Source organism: Marmota flaviventris, chromosome 7 (assembly GCF_047511675.1).
Source record: "Marmota flaviventris isolate mMarFla1 chromosome 7, mMarFla1.hap1, whole genome shotgun sequence".
Lineage (NCBI taxonomy): Eukaryota > Metazoa > Chordata > Mammalia > Rodentia > Sciuridae > Marmota > Marmota flaviventris.
In genome coordinates this window covers 12,923,070-12,939,010 of record NC_092504.1, presented here as the reverse complement: position 1 = coordinate 12,939,010, position 15,941 = coordinate 12,923,070, and the positions used below count along the sequence as shown (strand labels likewise).

The 15,941-nt window shown below is 45.0% G+C and overlaps 1 protein-coding gene across 1 annotated transcript; it reads right to left on the bottom strand.

Annotated features, from left to right (window-relative positions):
* Window positions 1–4,832: 4,832 nt before the first annotated feature.
* Clrn2 (clarin 2) lies at window positions 4,833–13,617 on the bottom strand. The gene is made up of 3 exons (XM_027935873.2): window positions 13,365–13,617; window positions 7,616–7,795; window positions 4,833–5,098 (listed from the first exon to the last, which is right to left on the bottom strand). Exons 1-3 carry the CDS (start codon window positions 13,615–13,617, stop codon window positions 4,833–4,835), a joined length of 699 nt encoding a protein of 232 aa, XP_027791674.2.
* Between the last annotated feature and the right edge of the window lie 2,324 nt (window positions 13,618–15,941).

Below are 15,941 nucleotides of genomic sequence, written 5' to 3'. Positions count from 1 at the left end.
GGTGCCACCTCTATGTGGAGGCATCCTTGAGGGCACAGTTCACCATAAGTTGGAAGACTATTGTCTAGATTGTCCCCATATTTGCATCCACTTTGGGTGGGGTGTCACTTTCACAGTCATTTGCAAAAGGCCTTGGGGGAGCCTCCCACTTTTAAAATGGAATTTATGTCATATTTGGATTATTTTCTCTTAGCAGAAAGGAATTGGGGGAAGGAATAAGAGGTGTGAATTACTTGCTAAGAGGAAATGGAGAGGCGGCCCCCACTCCATGGAGCAGGATGCTGTGTTAAGACCGGGACTGGGAGGGTCTCCTAGGCAGGGGTGAGGTGACTCTGCAAGAGAGCTGGGGGTAGAATGATGGACAGGTGAGCTGGACAGAGGACCTGGTGGTCACTCCAGGGTTTCCAGCCAATGGGATTCAGGCCATGACTGGGCTCTGACCAATTTCAAAAGAACATTTCACAAATGATTCCAACCTCAGACTGTTCCTGCAAGGTTGGCAAGACTGGGAGCAGTAAGGTGGATGGAAAACCAAAGAGCCAGTGTGCGTGCCTCCCAGAACCAGCAGGAGGCCTGGGGACCCTTCTGGGAAATCAGGACACATGTGGGTCTCCCTCCTCTACAGGCCTAGAACAATTTTCAAGAGAAGGTAGGCCAGGGAGGTCATCTGAGAAGCAGCCATTTTATCCCAGAGAGACTGACCATCACTGGAGGGATGGTGTCAATGATAAGGTTGGATTAAATTTTTTTTTTTTTTTGTACTGGGAATTGAACTCAGGGGCACTCAACCACTAAGCCACATTCCCAGCCCTATTTTGTATTTTATTTAGAGACAGGGACTCACTGATTTGCTAAGCATCTCACCATTGCTGAGGCTGGCTTTGAACTCCTGACTTAGCCTCCCGAGCCTCTGCGATTACAGGCATATGCACCGTGTGTGGCTAGGTTGGGTTACATTTAAACTGGATTGGGCATTTATTTACTCGTAAAGTGACCAAATTAATCATAGTCAAAACAAGGGGCTACATTTTCTCTGTGCACTTGACTAATAATGCAAGTGATTTCTGTGACCCAGATGTTTAATCTCCCTTCTCCCTCACTCTCTGCTAAATTCTATTTAGGAATTGGTTCCATGGTGTCCCGAGAGATGGGTTTCCAGACTGAACCTGAGTCTCTCCAGGGACATTGTGGTTGCTACCTGATGGATCATGGTTTGAGACTTCAAGGTGTCACTGACGCTGATGAAACCCTTTCAAAGGCTGTTGGCTTTGTCACTAGAGACACACCCACAGGTACAAAGGCCTGTGCTTTGACTCCTTGGCACACGTCGCCAACGCCACTCTTAGAAGCAAAATTGAGTTTACCGGGCCTCCTTTTCTCAGTGACAGTCTGCACACAGCTCAGGGCAGTGACTGGTCCAAACCTACAGCCCTGCTCATTTTCTCAGCAGCTTCATCACAAGCTACTTCTGCGTGAGCCACCCCAGCTGCTCAGAGCATGACTCTCTGGAGGGCAGGGATTTGTTATTTGTTAACTGCTCTACTCTTAGCTCTTGGATCAATTATGAGACTCTGTGTGTGTGTGTGTGTGTGTGTGTGCACGAGCGTGCGTGCAATATGGGGAATTAAACCCAGGTTCTCACACATGCTAGGCAAGTGCTATACCACTGAGCTACATCCCTAGCCCTTCTTATTTTTAAATTTTGAGACAAGATTTCACTAAGTTGCTGAGGCTGGCCTCAAAGTTGAGATTCTCTGGCCTCCGCCTTCCAAGTAATTGGCATTGCAGGATGTGCCACTTCTCCTGGCTCACCACTTGTTTTTTTTTTGTTGTTGTTGTTGTTTATTTTTTATTTAGATATGATAGTCGAATGCATTACCATTATTACACATATAGAGCAATATATATATATATATATATATATATATATATATATATATATATTGTAGTTGTCAATACCTTTATTTTTTTTAATGTGGTGCTGAGAATCAAACCCAGGGCCTCACATGCGCTTTATCACTGAGCCACAACCCCAGCCCCTAGAGCACAATTTTTCATATCTTTGATTATATACATCGTATATTCACACCAATTTGTGTCTTCATACCTGTACTTTGGATAATAATGATCATCACATTCCACCATCATTTCTAACCCCATGTCCCCTCCCTTCCCCTCCCACCCCTCTGCCCTATCTAGAGTTCGTCTATTCCTCCCATGCTCCCCCTCCCTATCCCACTCTGAATCAGCCTCCTTATATCACAGAAAACATTCAGCATTTGGTTTTTTGGGATTGGCTAACTTCATTTAGCATGATCTTCTCTAACTCCATCCATTTACCTGCAAATGCCATGATTTTATTCTCTTTTATTGCTGAGTAATATTCCATTGTGTATATATGCCACCATTTTTTTATCCATTCACCCATTGAAGGGCATCTAGGCTGGTTCCACAGTTTAGCTCTTGTGAATTGTGTCAACACTTGTTGAAGGAATAAATGTGCCAAGATCCTTAGATCCTTAGAATGTAAACTATTGTCAGATTCTTGTGTACTTATATTTTTTTAAACCCATCAGCTGGACTTTGTGTTCAACTAGATATGATGCTGACATTTCTTCGTGTTTTCAGGCAGCATGGTGGCTGTTGCTATCCTTTGGATCCCTCTCCCATCACATTAACTTCCTTCTAGCCACATGCCATCTGAATTGGTCCACAAAAAATACTGAAGCTGTGCTGGGACAGGGGCAGATGGGCCCAGCGGGGAATTATAAGCATTTAGCACAGAGAGGTGCTAAGGAAACTTCCTGAAGCCACCAAATCAGGTGTCCTTTTAGATTGGTTATGTGGAGGCAAGGGTTAGGTGACATTTACTTGGCATGAAGATAGGGGGCCTGGGAAAGGACTGGACCCAGTTGGTGTCACAGAACAATGGGAGAGTTGGGTACTTGTATTAGCTAGGGTTCTCCAGAGAAATGGAGCCATATAGGATGGGTGGGTGTGTGTGTGTGTGTGTGTGTGTGTGTGTGTGTATGCAGGTGGCCCTTTCTGTCCATGTTCTGCATACACAGATTCAACCAACTGAGGATCAATAATATGGTTAGGCCTAGGATAATTAACATGAACAGGTCTATTTTTTTCTTGTCATGATTCTCTTAACAATATAACAAGTATTTACATAGCATTTACATTGCTTTATGCATTTTTTACCAGTGATCAAGAAATGATTTTTACATAAGAGGATTGTATAGGTTACATGCAGATACTATGCCATTTTATACAGGGGATTTGATCATCCATGCATTTCGGTATCTGACAGAGGTCTTAGAATTAATCCCTAGAAGATACCAAGGAACTGGACAGGGAGAGAGGGATGGGTGGAGGGAGAAATGGGGAAAGAGAGGGAAAAGGGGTGGTGGTTAGGAGTTGGTTCAATGGTTGTGGAAGCTGGTAAGTCCAGAATCTGCAGGGTGTGCAGATAGGCTGGGGACTTGGGGAAGAGTTACGGTTCAAGTGCCAAGGTAGTGTGCTAGCAGAGTCTTCCCCGCCCCACCGGGAGGTCAGGCTTTCTTCCATTAAGGCCTTCTACTGATTGGATGAGGCTCACCCACATTATGGAAGGTAAGATTTAAATGTGAATCTCATCAGAAGATATCTTCAGAAAAATATCGATGATAGTGTCTGACCAAATATCCAGGGACCATGTCCTGGCCAAGTGGACACATGAAATCAACCATCACAGCATTACTTAGGAAAGCCCAACACAAAGCAACCGGGTTTCTCCAATTAGAGGAGCGTTCTCATCCCACTGAGCATTCACGTGCCTGAGTGCCCTTCTTGGAATTTCATGCCTGGGCCTCGGATCCTCTGTACTGACGCACGCTGCAATGCCCCTCGCCAACCTTGCTTCTTTATCACTGGAAGCAGTCCACTCATCTTTCACAGTGCAGATCAGATGTTGGCTCTGTGACACTTTCTTCATGCCACATGCCTTGCTGAAGCTCTAATTCCTTCCTGGGTCCTTTACACCTGTCTGATTTCAGCACTTATCATAGTGCATTGCGATTGCTCCTATATCCACAACAGGTTAGTAAAGTGGTTAAAAGTACAGATCCTCCCTCCAGGCCTCCTGGACTTAATCCTGACCTCAACAAGTCACCCAGCTTCTCCACATCTTAGTTCTTTTATCTGTCAAATGGGCTACAATAGCACCTACCACCTGAGTTTGCAGAGGATCTAACAAGTTAATGTGTGCAAAAATTCTGAGAACAGTGTCCAATACGTAGTAGCCACTCAAAAAATGGTAATTTTCATTCTTAGTGTTATTATTGCTAATTACTGTCATGTAGGAAGAATAGGTGTTTCTCAAAGACCAGGACGTTATTATTATATTCTTCTTCAGACACCCCCTAAATACTGTGTGGGATGGACCAAGGGTCTATGGACACTTACTGGAGTATATGGTACCCTGGATTTCTAGAGTGCTCTGCCCCCAACACCAACACTCATATAAAACTCATAACAAACTTATGAAGTTTTACAGATGAGGAAATTGAAAAATAGACACTGAGTGAATTGTCCAATGTCACACACAGACGGCAAGTGGCCAAGTCTCCAAGCCCAACTCCAGAGGCCTGAGAGAGACTCAGTGTTTGGGGGAAACACTGCCGGGAAGCCTTACTTCCCAGAACCAGAGCCCTCCCCTCCAGCTTGCCCCTTCCACACCCTTCCTACCACCAAGAACAGGGACACTACAGTACGGGAAGACTGCAAAACCTGAGGTCCCCCTCCCACTGGGGGAACGATTTAGGAAGGGCGTGAGCAGGAGGGGGCCGTCAGTACAAGATGTCCTCAGCAGTGACTGTGGCCTCTTCGATTTTGGTCTTGATCTCGGGGAGGGGAATCTGACTGATGGCCACCACAACCAAGTTGGCCGCATGGGCTGACGCACTGGCCACGCAGATCCAGAAGGACTCTTCGTACCGCTCCTCCACCACGACGAACTGGAAGAGCTTCTCCTGGAAGTTGGCGACTCGCTCGGTCAGGTGGTGAAATCTCGCGGCAGCCATGAAGCTGGCGATGGCCAAGGCCACCACTCCACCTGAAACCCAAAACCCGCCCTGAGTCATCAGTCACCACTGCTCCTCGCAGTCCTAAGGACTCTGTGTGAAGTGGCATTTCTGTGCCGTGGGTAACAAACTTGCTTTGGGTCTAAAACACAAGACAAATTTTAATTTGTTTTAACAAAGCGGCAGCAAACCCACCCAGCTGAAGGTGACAGGTGGCCCATGTGAGAAGGAGCATAAGCTTTGTGTTGGATCGACTTTGAATCCTGGTCCCTCCAATCCCCCTCTTTCCCAGCACCATTCTTTCTCAGGGATCACATCTGGATTTCTGTGTGGAGCTGAGGGCTGGTGGGAGGAGCTGGGGAGGTGATTCTGCAGGTGGGTTTCACCTGGGTCTGAACTGTTAGGTTCTCAGCTGCTGAAGGCCGTAGAAGGGGGAAAGTCGGGAGGGAAAAAATCCAGGATTCCCAACCTCATTTACCTCCTTATCACTTGCTTGAAACTTTGATGTTCTTGGGTCTCTGTCTTTTCCTCTCTGTCTCCCACTGGGCATATCTCCTTCCCTGTTCTGATTTAAATTAATATTTTCAAAAAAGCATTTATTATGCTTTTATGAGGTTATTACATCCTCACCAAGGAGAGAATCTGGACACCAGTGACATCTGTCGTCATGGAAAACACAGATTTACTTTTATCCTAAAAGCCAGGAATAAACACTTTGAGGGCTGGGGATGCGGCTCAAGCGGTAGCGCGCTCGCCTGGCATGCGTGCGGCCCGGGGTCGATCCTCAGCACCACATACAAACAAAGATGTTGTGTCCGCCGAAAACTAACTAACTAACTAAATAAATATAAACACTTTGAACACATTAGTATATTTGGCCACGTTTCTTTCCCTTTCATACAATTGGTATTATGGTGCTCTTACTTGGATTTTAAAATTGAATTTTTTCTCTTCACTTGAACATTTTCCCATATTGTTAAATGTCCTGTCGCAGCACAATTTTGAAATAGATGCAGAGTATTTTATTCTGGACACACACTTTAAATTGTTTAAGCATGACCTTATTTCTGGAAATCTAGATGGCTTCCAGTTTTGATATTATAAGTTGTTGCAGTAAACATCATTTTATGTACATCTTGTGCTCTTGTTCTGTTATTTCCTCAGCACAAAACCCCATGTGGAGTTGTTCACAGGTTATTCATGTTTTTATGGCATTGGACACTACAGTTTTGCCCAACTGCTTGCTTTTTATACTCTCATCAGTAGATTTTGAGAGTCCCGTCTCTTTGAGGAGGGAAATTGACAGAGATAATCATTTATTTACTAAGCAGGATTGAGAACTTTTTATATGCCAGCCACTCTGAGGGTGCATACGGAGAGGAACAGGATACCTTAGGTCTAGACGTGGGTAAGCACGTGCATAGACAATTCTACAGGGAGTCAGCATCTGAAGGATAGGAAAATACAAAATAACTGATTTTTTTTTTTTTTTTTTTTGTGGTGCTGGGGACTGAACCCAGGGCCTTGTACATGTGAATCAAGCACTGTACCAACTGACCTATATCCCCAGCCCTAATAATTGATTCTTGATACTACATTATAATATATGATAAAATAACACATTATACTTGACGGTCTCTTTGTCTTAAGTAAAGGTGGTGAGGGGTTATTGCCATAATGGTTTTATTAGCCCTTGTTTTGAGGGACTTTGTTACTTTCATTACAGATGATTTGTTAAGGGCATAATTAAATGTGGATCAATTTCTGTGTATCAATAGATTCACACACACTCCCACACACACACACACGCTGTTGTTTTGGAAAAGTTTTTGGTTTGGGAATAAGACCACTGATCAACGAAAAGTCAAAGGACTTAGAATCAGTCATCTTGGGTTGCAATACCACTCCTCCTACTCATCGCTGTGTGACCTTCTAACTTCTCTGACTCTTCATTGGTAAATACGGGTCTGACAAACCTCCTCGTAGGGATTCTGAGACTTAAATAAGGTATGGGAAAACCCCAGGCCCATGCCTGGCACTTAGTGGACGCTCCGCGATTGGCATCTAGCATCATGGCGTGGAACAGAGAAGGTGTCTGAGGAGGGGAGGGGGGTGTCCTGGGGGCGGGTGCCCTGGACACTGGCACTTACTGCTCCTTTCTCTGCCTGGAACCTGGAAGGAACAGCCTTTCACAGATGGCTCTGGGGCTCCCATGGCCCTCTCTGCTGTCATTTGTGCTGGCTCCTTGCAGGTCCAGCTGCAGCGGTGGCCACCTTCTGACCCCTCACCATGCCCACCTCTCCTGTCCCCAGCTCTTCCCCTTCACCCTGACCTCTCCTCACTGCTCTAAGTGAAGACTATTCTAACAACACGGTTCTTTATTTTGAAAGCCTCGGGGACTTTTAGTAAAGAGGGCATTTCCTGGCCACCGAGTGACAGCTGAAGGTTGAAGGTGGACATTTAAATTCCTCCACTCTTTTTGCCCAGCCGTGTGGAGCCCGCCTGGTGATGGTGTGGACCTGAATTTCTATCCCCACGGGACATCTTACCTGCCAGGACATTCCACAGGCAGATGCCTCCAGGGCCGTTGACCACCCGGTAGGGGACCTGGACCATGTTGAGGACAGCAAAGCCCATGCTGACCAGAGCCAGGGCCAAGGCCAGGAAGAGGAGCAGCAGAATTGTCACGTGGAGGCCCGTGTTGAGCTCCTTCACCAGGTGCGGGAAGACTGGGGGGGAGAGGACACAGCTGGTATTTTAGTCGGAGCTTGGTGCCTTTCAGAAAGCCCAAGCTGCCTCCCACCTGGGCTTTGACTGAGAAGACAGCTCATGCTGGGTTTTCCAGAACAGGGGGCTTCCTGGGTGAAACCCTGGCCCCCCAAGTCCCCAGTTGTCAGGTGACCAGCAATCTTCTCTTCCTTGGAGTGACCACAGCATCCCTGACCTTGCAGCTCTGAGACCTGCTGTGCCCTGAGGCACATGAGCCCACCCCAGGGCCAGGTGGATCTCATTGCCCCCAAGGACGAAGGACACTTAATCCTTGCGTTGCACAATATTTTATGAAAATATGAATTCTCTGTACAAGTGTGGCAGGATGGTTTAGTGAGAGATTCCTTTCTATTTGTTTCCTGTCTATGTGCCACCAGTACTTACCACGAGGAGCACTTCAAAGGTTGCCTGGGAGGACAGCTTCCCAACAATGGCAGCAGTGGGCGCTGTCGTCAGTTTTACCCTCTGACTTGGGAGGGTCACGTGGCCTCTCAGAACCTCAGTCTCTTCATCAGTACAATAGAGAGTGATGATTGCCTATGAGCTGAGGGTGATCAGCTTTGGCTGAGCAAAGTCACGGGCTGAGCGTTTTGTACCCATCACCTCATTCAGTCCTCGTGGTAATGAAATGAGGATCATCTTACCAAGTCCTTTACCCACAGGCTCAGAGACACGAAGGTTCTTGTCTTGGGGCAATGTGTCTCTAAAGTCTACACAGGGTTTTAGACTGAGTACCATATGATATAAAGAAATCCAAGTCAGTTTTTCCTAATTATAAAGGACAATGAAAGGACTCCTGAGCATGCCAATTTCTCTGCAACCACTCCAGGGTTTCAGCTGAGTACCTCCTGGGGGACCCTGGGCCCAGCGGGGAGCCTCTGATTCAACTGGCCAGCCCTCCCCAGCCCCATCCCTTCAGGGGCCAAGACCCAAGGCCTTCCTGGTTCTACTCTCACTCCTTCCACCCTTGCTGGCCGCCTGCCTCCCCTTATTCACCAAGGCTGCCATTAGCCAAGCCTGAGAACCAAGGCTTTGTGCTCTCCTTACGACGTCCTTTCTACCTGCAGGGTCTGTACTCCTTGCTTGCGCCCTTAGTTCTGATTGAACTTTCTTTCCGTTTTGTGTTTCCGTATATTGTTATCTCACTGACCTGGGAAACTCGACCTGGGAAGCTGAGCTCCTTTCAGGGAGTTCGTCTTTCTAAGGCATCTTCCTTCCCTCCACCTGCCTTCCTTTAGATTTTATTTTTTCACCCTTTCAACTCCTCAGGCTCTTTTTGTTCCTAAAATGGTCGCTCACACTTGATTACCTAATTGTTCTGTTGTCCCCTTTCTTGATCATGCAATCCTTAGGATACACGACCTGCTTAGTAATCAGTCCTCACCGAATCCTTCCCACAGAGAAGAGTCATCTGTGAGATGGCCACATATAAAATATTTGCTAGTTCTCCGTACTCTCAAATGCTGTAGGGATGTTGATTTTCCAACCCGGTAAGAGGGCAATTTGGCAGCATTTGTTAAAACAATTTCACTTCCAGGAATCTATTTTCCAGGCACATTTCTACAGGTGCTTAAAGCAGCGTAGGTAGGATGTTCATCACAACAGCAAAAGACGGGAGAGAAACCAACGTGTGAATCCACGGGAGACTGATTTAATAAATTAAGGAACAACCATGCAATAAAGCTTAAAAAAAACAGCTAATCATACACACGATGATCCCAGCCCATATCCATATTAATTTACTAAAATACTGAGAAGTAAGCATATTAGATGATGAGGGAGGGGATTTTGGACATATGGAGGGATGGGGAGAGGGAGGGAGAGAGCCTAAACTTGGGCCTCCATCGTAGGAAGTGTATTAATTATATTTAAAAACAGTTCTTCATTGGCAAAGGGTGAATCTCATCTAATGCCCACATTCACGGGCCACATGCCTGGGCTCAGATGTCCCGGTGTCTTGAAAGCTTACTTATTTTCCATGTGTCACTAGGTGGAAAATGAGTCTCTCCTCTGGAGTTTCAGGGCATCTGTTCTTTCCATCCGTCTTTGAGGGTGACTTGACCTGTGTTCCTGTCACAAGTGCTGCCCCCCGAAAGCTGCTGCTTACTTGCCTTCATGTCTGTCCCATTTCTAAGAGTTTTGGGTATCTCTGAAATTTAACTTTCCAGCCTGCAATGCGTGACATAAACACAGAAGATCCACAGTCATAAATGACAACAGCTACCTCGATCAGGTGCAAACGGTGCAGGCACTGAATACACATTTTCTTTTTACTGTGCATGGCTACCCTCTCTCTCACTCTTACAGATGAGGAAATTGAAGCTCAAGGAAGTTAAGTAGCTTTGCCAAGGGCACACACACAGCCAGCAAGGGCTGCCTAAATTATTCTGCTGTAGAGCTCATCACTGAAAAGTCAGGAAACTTGGATAAATAAAGGTTGACAATGTTAATAATAGCGTAGCTTGAATTCGAGAGGTTTTATTTTGCATTGGAATAAATGTTCTTATTTTGTACATATTAGAGTTGGCTCGCTTGAATGCCAGAATCAATTAATCATTCTATCAGTACCTGAAGTTTAGATAATTTGTCTGCTCCTGATCCCAGTGAAGTGTGACAGCCTATTTAGTCCCAGAAAGGCAAATAAGCAGGTCTTGGCTGCTGGAGAAACACTTCAGGGGTAGGAAGAAGGGAGGTAACCCAAGAACTAAAAACCACAGCACACCTATTATGTTAAGTGCTTTTACAGAAATTATTTCATGTATTGATTTCTTTGATCCTCAATTAATTTTCTTCACAAAATGAGCATGCTAAAGTCTTTCTTCTAGTGCACCAAGATGGAAGGAAATGAATCTCAGAAAAAAGCTTGAGATCCCAGGGTGCCCTGTGCCTTGTTCACACTTCCTCTGCGAGGTCCCGGAGGGGGGGCATTTGTCCAGATCCTGGAGGGGAAGCACTTGTCAGATTGACTTGTTCCTGGCTTCCTATCAGCATCTGGTCTGGAAATCCTTAACACAGTTGAATGTGTGGACACTGTTAATGTTTCTCTCTTTCTTTCCCTAGCCACCCAAGAGCAGGTTAACTTGTTTTGGTTTCAGAAGGTCTAGGTATAAAAGAAGACCTTAACCTTTTGTGATGAATAGTAATTGGGTTTTCCCTGTGATGGATGGGGAAGTGTTTCTCTTGGGCGGTCCCTGGGAGACCTCTGTGATGGTGAGAAAGGACGCTGTTTGTAAATGAGACCCAGTAAAAACTCCCTGATCACAGTTTACAGAGCGCTTTCACAGACTCCTCTTCCCTGATCTGTGCAAGGCCTTGTAAACAGGGATATTTTTCCACAGATCAACATTAAGTGGCAGAGGTTGGTAAATACTGACTTCAAGTCAGAGGTGGGAGAGTCTGATACACCCCGCAGCTGCCTCAGGGCTACATTGTGCTGGAATAAAGGGCTGTAAATCTAAAGGAAACTAGATTTGCGCTAGAGGACATGATAATGTACGCAGTGTCCCTGAAGTGCAGAGGTAAAGTCAGCTAATCACAGGAGGAGCCTGCCCCAGGCTCCCGTGAAAGATTTCAAAGAGAATCACTTCCAACCTTGAAAGCTCCCTCCTCTGGGAGGCCCGGGGGCAGCAGGAAACCAGACATTCTCAGTAGCTACGATACTCATGATACTCACAGCTAGAGATAAATAGCATCCCTTGTGCATCTCACTCAGTTTGGATGCCCTAGGGACCAGACCCTGTTAGAGGAACCCAGAGGCCTGAGGCCCAAGGGTGTCTGTCTCTCTGAGAAGGAAGAGGTAGCACGGAAGGGAACATTGATTTGAGTTCCTCCAGAGAGCAAACAGCAAGTGCTCATAAATGAGCACTATGGCTTGTACCTGAGGCAGTTTGAATCTCTGTGGCCCAGAACGGTGGGGTCTTATCTTTAAGACCCCAATGGCACATGAGGCCTAGTTGAACACATCTATTCCAGTTTCACTGATGGTCCCAATGGCATCCTTTGCAGCCAGGGGATGCAGTTCAGAATCAAGTACGGCATAACATTTTCATGGTCCCTTTTTAACACTTCCTTTATTCTAATTTCTTTGTATCTGTAAACCTTTTAGGTTACGATTCATTAATACTGGGGTCGAATCCAGGGTCTTGAGCATACTAGGCAAGTGCTCTATCACTGAGCGATGTCCACAGCCATTTTTATTTTATTTAGAGAGTGGGTCTCACTAAGTTGCCAAGGCTGGCCTTGAACTTGCAATTCTCCTGCCTCAGTCTGTCAAGTAGCTGGGATTATAGGTGTGCACTGCCCTATCTGATTTTAGGTTATATTTTTAATGGATCTCTTTTTCCCATATGCGGGTCCAATTTAATTGCTGAGTAAATAAAAATATGCTCAGAGATGTTTCCTAACTAAACATAAGAAACATGTCTTTTCTTCGTGTATATAAAGGACGGCAATTTGTATTACATTTGTCAGTGTCGCAGCCTTTCCTCTTTACACAGGGAGAATATATGCCCTGGCCAGGTTTCTAAACACTGTGACAATCCTGCACTAAATAAAATTCCTGGTGCTCATGCATCAGCACAGGGCCCATTAGTGATGGTTTTGTGGGCCGCCATTCTCATCTGCAATCTAATTTTTGGATTCTAAAGGTTTATATAATATTGTCTTTTTTTGGTTTTCCTTCCTGGAGGACGGTTCTTAAGCCAGATTAGATTCCTGGCTTCATGACTTAGAGGACTGCTTTGTTGACATCCTGGGTGGCTCTGATCCCAGGCTGAACTCAGGCCAGTGCCAGCGTCTGCTCACGTTCCCTGTGAGCCGTCAAGCGCCCTGCCTGGGTGTCCCTACCAGTAAACAGCCACTGTGCCACAAACCCCGGTGAGTCTGATCCCATAATCCATGTGTAGAGGCCCCTTGCTTTTTTCTGAGGCTGGGAAGCTTTGATATACACAGACATGGGAGCAGTTGCCACATTTCCTGAAGGCTCATTTCTGCAGATGGTCTACACCCGCAAGTAATTGTCGAGGGCACCAGAGTCATGTGACATGCTTCAGGCCCCTGGTTCTGCTGTTTCCTGGCTGAATGACCTCAGGCCAGGTATGTAACTCTCCAAGCCTCAGAATACTCCTTTGCAGAATGGACATATTAATGATTCTTTCTTTATAAGTTGGTTGTAAGGCTTAAAAAAGACAAGCCAGGCGAAGCCTTTGATGGAATGTTTGACCCGTGTTTTTGACCCAATATTTTAATATTGAATATTAAAAATTTAATTAGCATTATTAGTAGAGATAAACTACAAAAATATGCAAATTCCTATTTGTAATGTTTCTCTATGCCTCTATTTTTTTTTTTTTAAAGGAAGAAAGCGAGTCTCTTTCTGGTACTGAATGAAACTTCTGGCGCACTGCAGGCTTTGACATTACCCCCGAGACTGAGACATCAGTCAAATTCCACATGCACACATGAGCACCCTCGCAAATGAAAAGAAATAATAAGCATCTAAGTCAGTTTTTATGCCCCCAATATACTCACTGGTGAATTGGGACCGGCGGCCCCCGAGACCACACTGCCGCACCTTACACCCTCGGAAGAGCCCGTAGTAAATGTCCCCAATGAATTTGACGAGCTCTGGATCCGTGGCGTTGACCAGATCCACTCCAGTCTGACACAGGATTTTCCCACTCAGCCAGTGGGGCACCGCCAGGGCGACGATGATCAGCAGGAAGGAGGAGAAGCTGAGGAAAGAGGCCAGCCCGTACCATGCCTTTTTGAACCATCCAGGCATGCTGGAGGGTGCAGCTCATCCCGGTGACAGCTGAGGTTGTTGACATCTTCTGGACACCATTTCAAGATTTTGAGTCCATCCCTTCGTCCTCCCTCAGTGCCGGCCTCCACAGCCCGTGCTGTTACAACCACATGCAGATCGTCTTCCTCGCGCAGTGGAGTGTGTTACTGAGGGGAGTAACCCTATCTCTCCACCAGACTAGTATTTCAGCACAGGGTGTAATTGTTCCTCCGTTCAAGTATTTAAACAACCCTCGTTTGGACCTCCTAGTGATGGGAGAAGTTAATAACCAGCAAAACCAGGCAGACTTGACCATGAAGAGATGCTCGCCAGTCTCAAAAAATGCATATGGTAGAAGAAAAACAAAAATGGAAGAATGAGCACTTGCCCATTGCCAACAGGGCACGGTATCAAATGTCGATCTCTTTGATGTGTGCCCTGGCATTTCTTTCTCTAAAATGTCACTGCTGTCAGATCCCCAGAACCGTTAAAAACACCAGCAAACGACCGGTTTCTTGAGGCTTCAACTAAAATGTGTAAATTGGGGCGTTACAGATTTATCCCTGGGTGAAACTGAAAAGGGTAAAATTGCAACATGAATCTATTTGTGGACCCTGATACTTCACATTCCTCTCCCCTTCCTCCATGTTCCATGTCATCTGAAATGTGACAGAAAAGTGTGTGTGTGTGTTTAATATGTCAGCAAGTAGTGGTTATACTGCTGGGGTATTTATATCTTTTAAAAATGAAGATCTCTCTTTTTCTTTTAACCTGTAGACACTAGGAATGAATTATTATTTACTTCCTGTCTTCTGTTGCTTTTAAAATTTTGACTTTTATGGTACTGTGAATGTCACCTTAATGTCACATGTGACTGGCAACAGCCACTCTATCAATACCTCAGGGAACAAAATTGGGCATAAATGGCACAGCAGATTTTCTTATTTGGTCACAAAAACCTGGAGGGGTCTCAGGAAGGTGCAGTAGTCTTAGGAATCTCACCTGTGGAGTGAGGGGGTGGCAGAGGGATGTGCTATAGAAGTAACAGCTTGCTTCTTCGTATTGGGGACTCACATCAGTAGCTGCTCTACAATGAATGTAAAGAAGAACATTTCAGAAGCTTGCATGTGGCTTTACCACAAGTTCCATCATCTCTGAAGCTCCAATAACCCTTTGTGTTAGGGAGGAGAGGTATGCTGTTTTAGTCATTTCTATCATGGGCAAACTGGTAGTGAGCACTGGGATTGTAATTCAGGTCTTTGAAATACAACAGCTCATCTACATCACAATGACCTTGAAATAACAAACATGTTTCTGGTAATAAATGATATAGTACATAAAAAAGGTTTAAGAGTACTGCTTGGCAATGGAATATTACTCAGCCATAAAGAGAAAATGAAATTATGGCATTTGCTGGTAAATGGTTGGAAATGGAGAATATCACACTAAGTGAAATAAGCCAATACTCAAAAACCAAAGGCCAAATATTCTCTCTGATGTGCGATACTAACTCACAATAAGAAGTGGGGGGTGGGGTGGGAAGATAGAATAGAAGTTCATCGTATTAGACAAAGGGGAATGAGGGGAAGGGAAGGGAATGGAAATAGGAAAAACAGTAGAATGAATCCTACATTACTTTCCTATGATCATGTATGAATACAAGACAAATGTAATTCCATATCACATACATCCCTAAGAATGGGAAGTTGTACTCTATGAATGTATAATCTGTCAAAATAATTCTACTGTCATGTATAATTAAAAAGAACAAAAAAAATACAAAAAGAAGACTTCTTGGAACTTTAATAAATGATTCACAATGTTAGCTAACATTATTATTTTAATATTAAGTATGCTTTCAGAAAGCAGGATATGTGTAACACCTTGGTATCACTTTTAAAAAATTATTTATTGGGCTGGGGTTGTGGCTCAGCGGTAGAGCAATTGCCTTGCATGTGAGAGAACTGGGTTCGATCCTCAGCACCACCTAAAAATAAATAAGTGAAATAAAGGTATTGTGTCCAACTACAACTAAAAAATAAATACCTTAAAAATTATTTATTTATTTTAATTAGGTATATATGACAACAGAATGCATTTTGATTCATTGTACACAATTGCAGCCAAACTTTTCATTTCTCTGTACATGATGTAGTGTCACACCATATGTGCAGTCATACATGTACCTTGGGTAATAATGTCCATCTCATTCCACCTTCTTTCCTGCCCCCATACCCCTCCCCTCCTCTCCATCCCCTTTGCCCAATCAAAGTTCCTCCATTTTCTCCATGCTCTCCTCCACTGGCCCATATGGAGCAGCATCC

Bases quoted from the DNA above. Each gene is read 5' to 3' on its own strand.
- Clrn2 (XM_027935873.2), bottom strand. From the start codon at position 13,617: ATGCCTGGATGGTTCAAAAAGGCATGGTACGGGCTGGCCTCTTTCCTC. The intron at 7,796-13,364 runs GTGAGTATATTG...TCTCCCCCCCAG, and splicing joins CCGCCGGTCCCAATTCACCA to TCTTCCCGCACCTGGTGAAG. The intron at 5,099-7,615 runs GTAAGATGTCCC...TTTGGGTTTCAG, and splicing joins CCTGTGGAATGTCCTGGCAG to GTGGAGTGGTGGCCTTGGCC.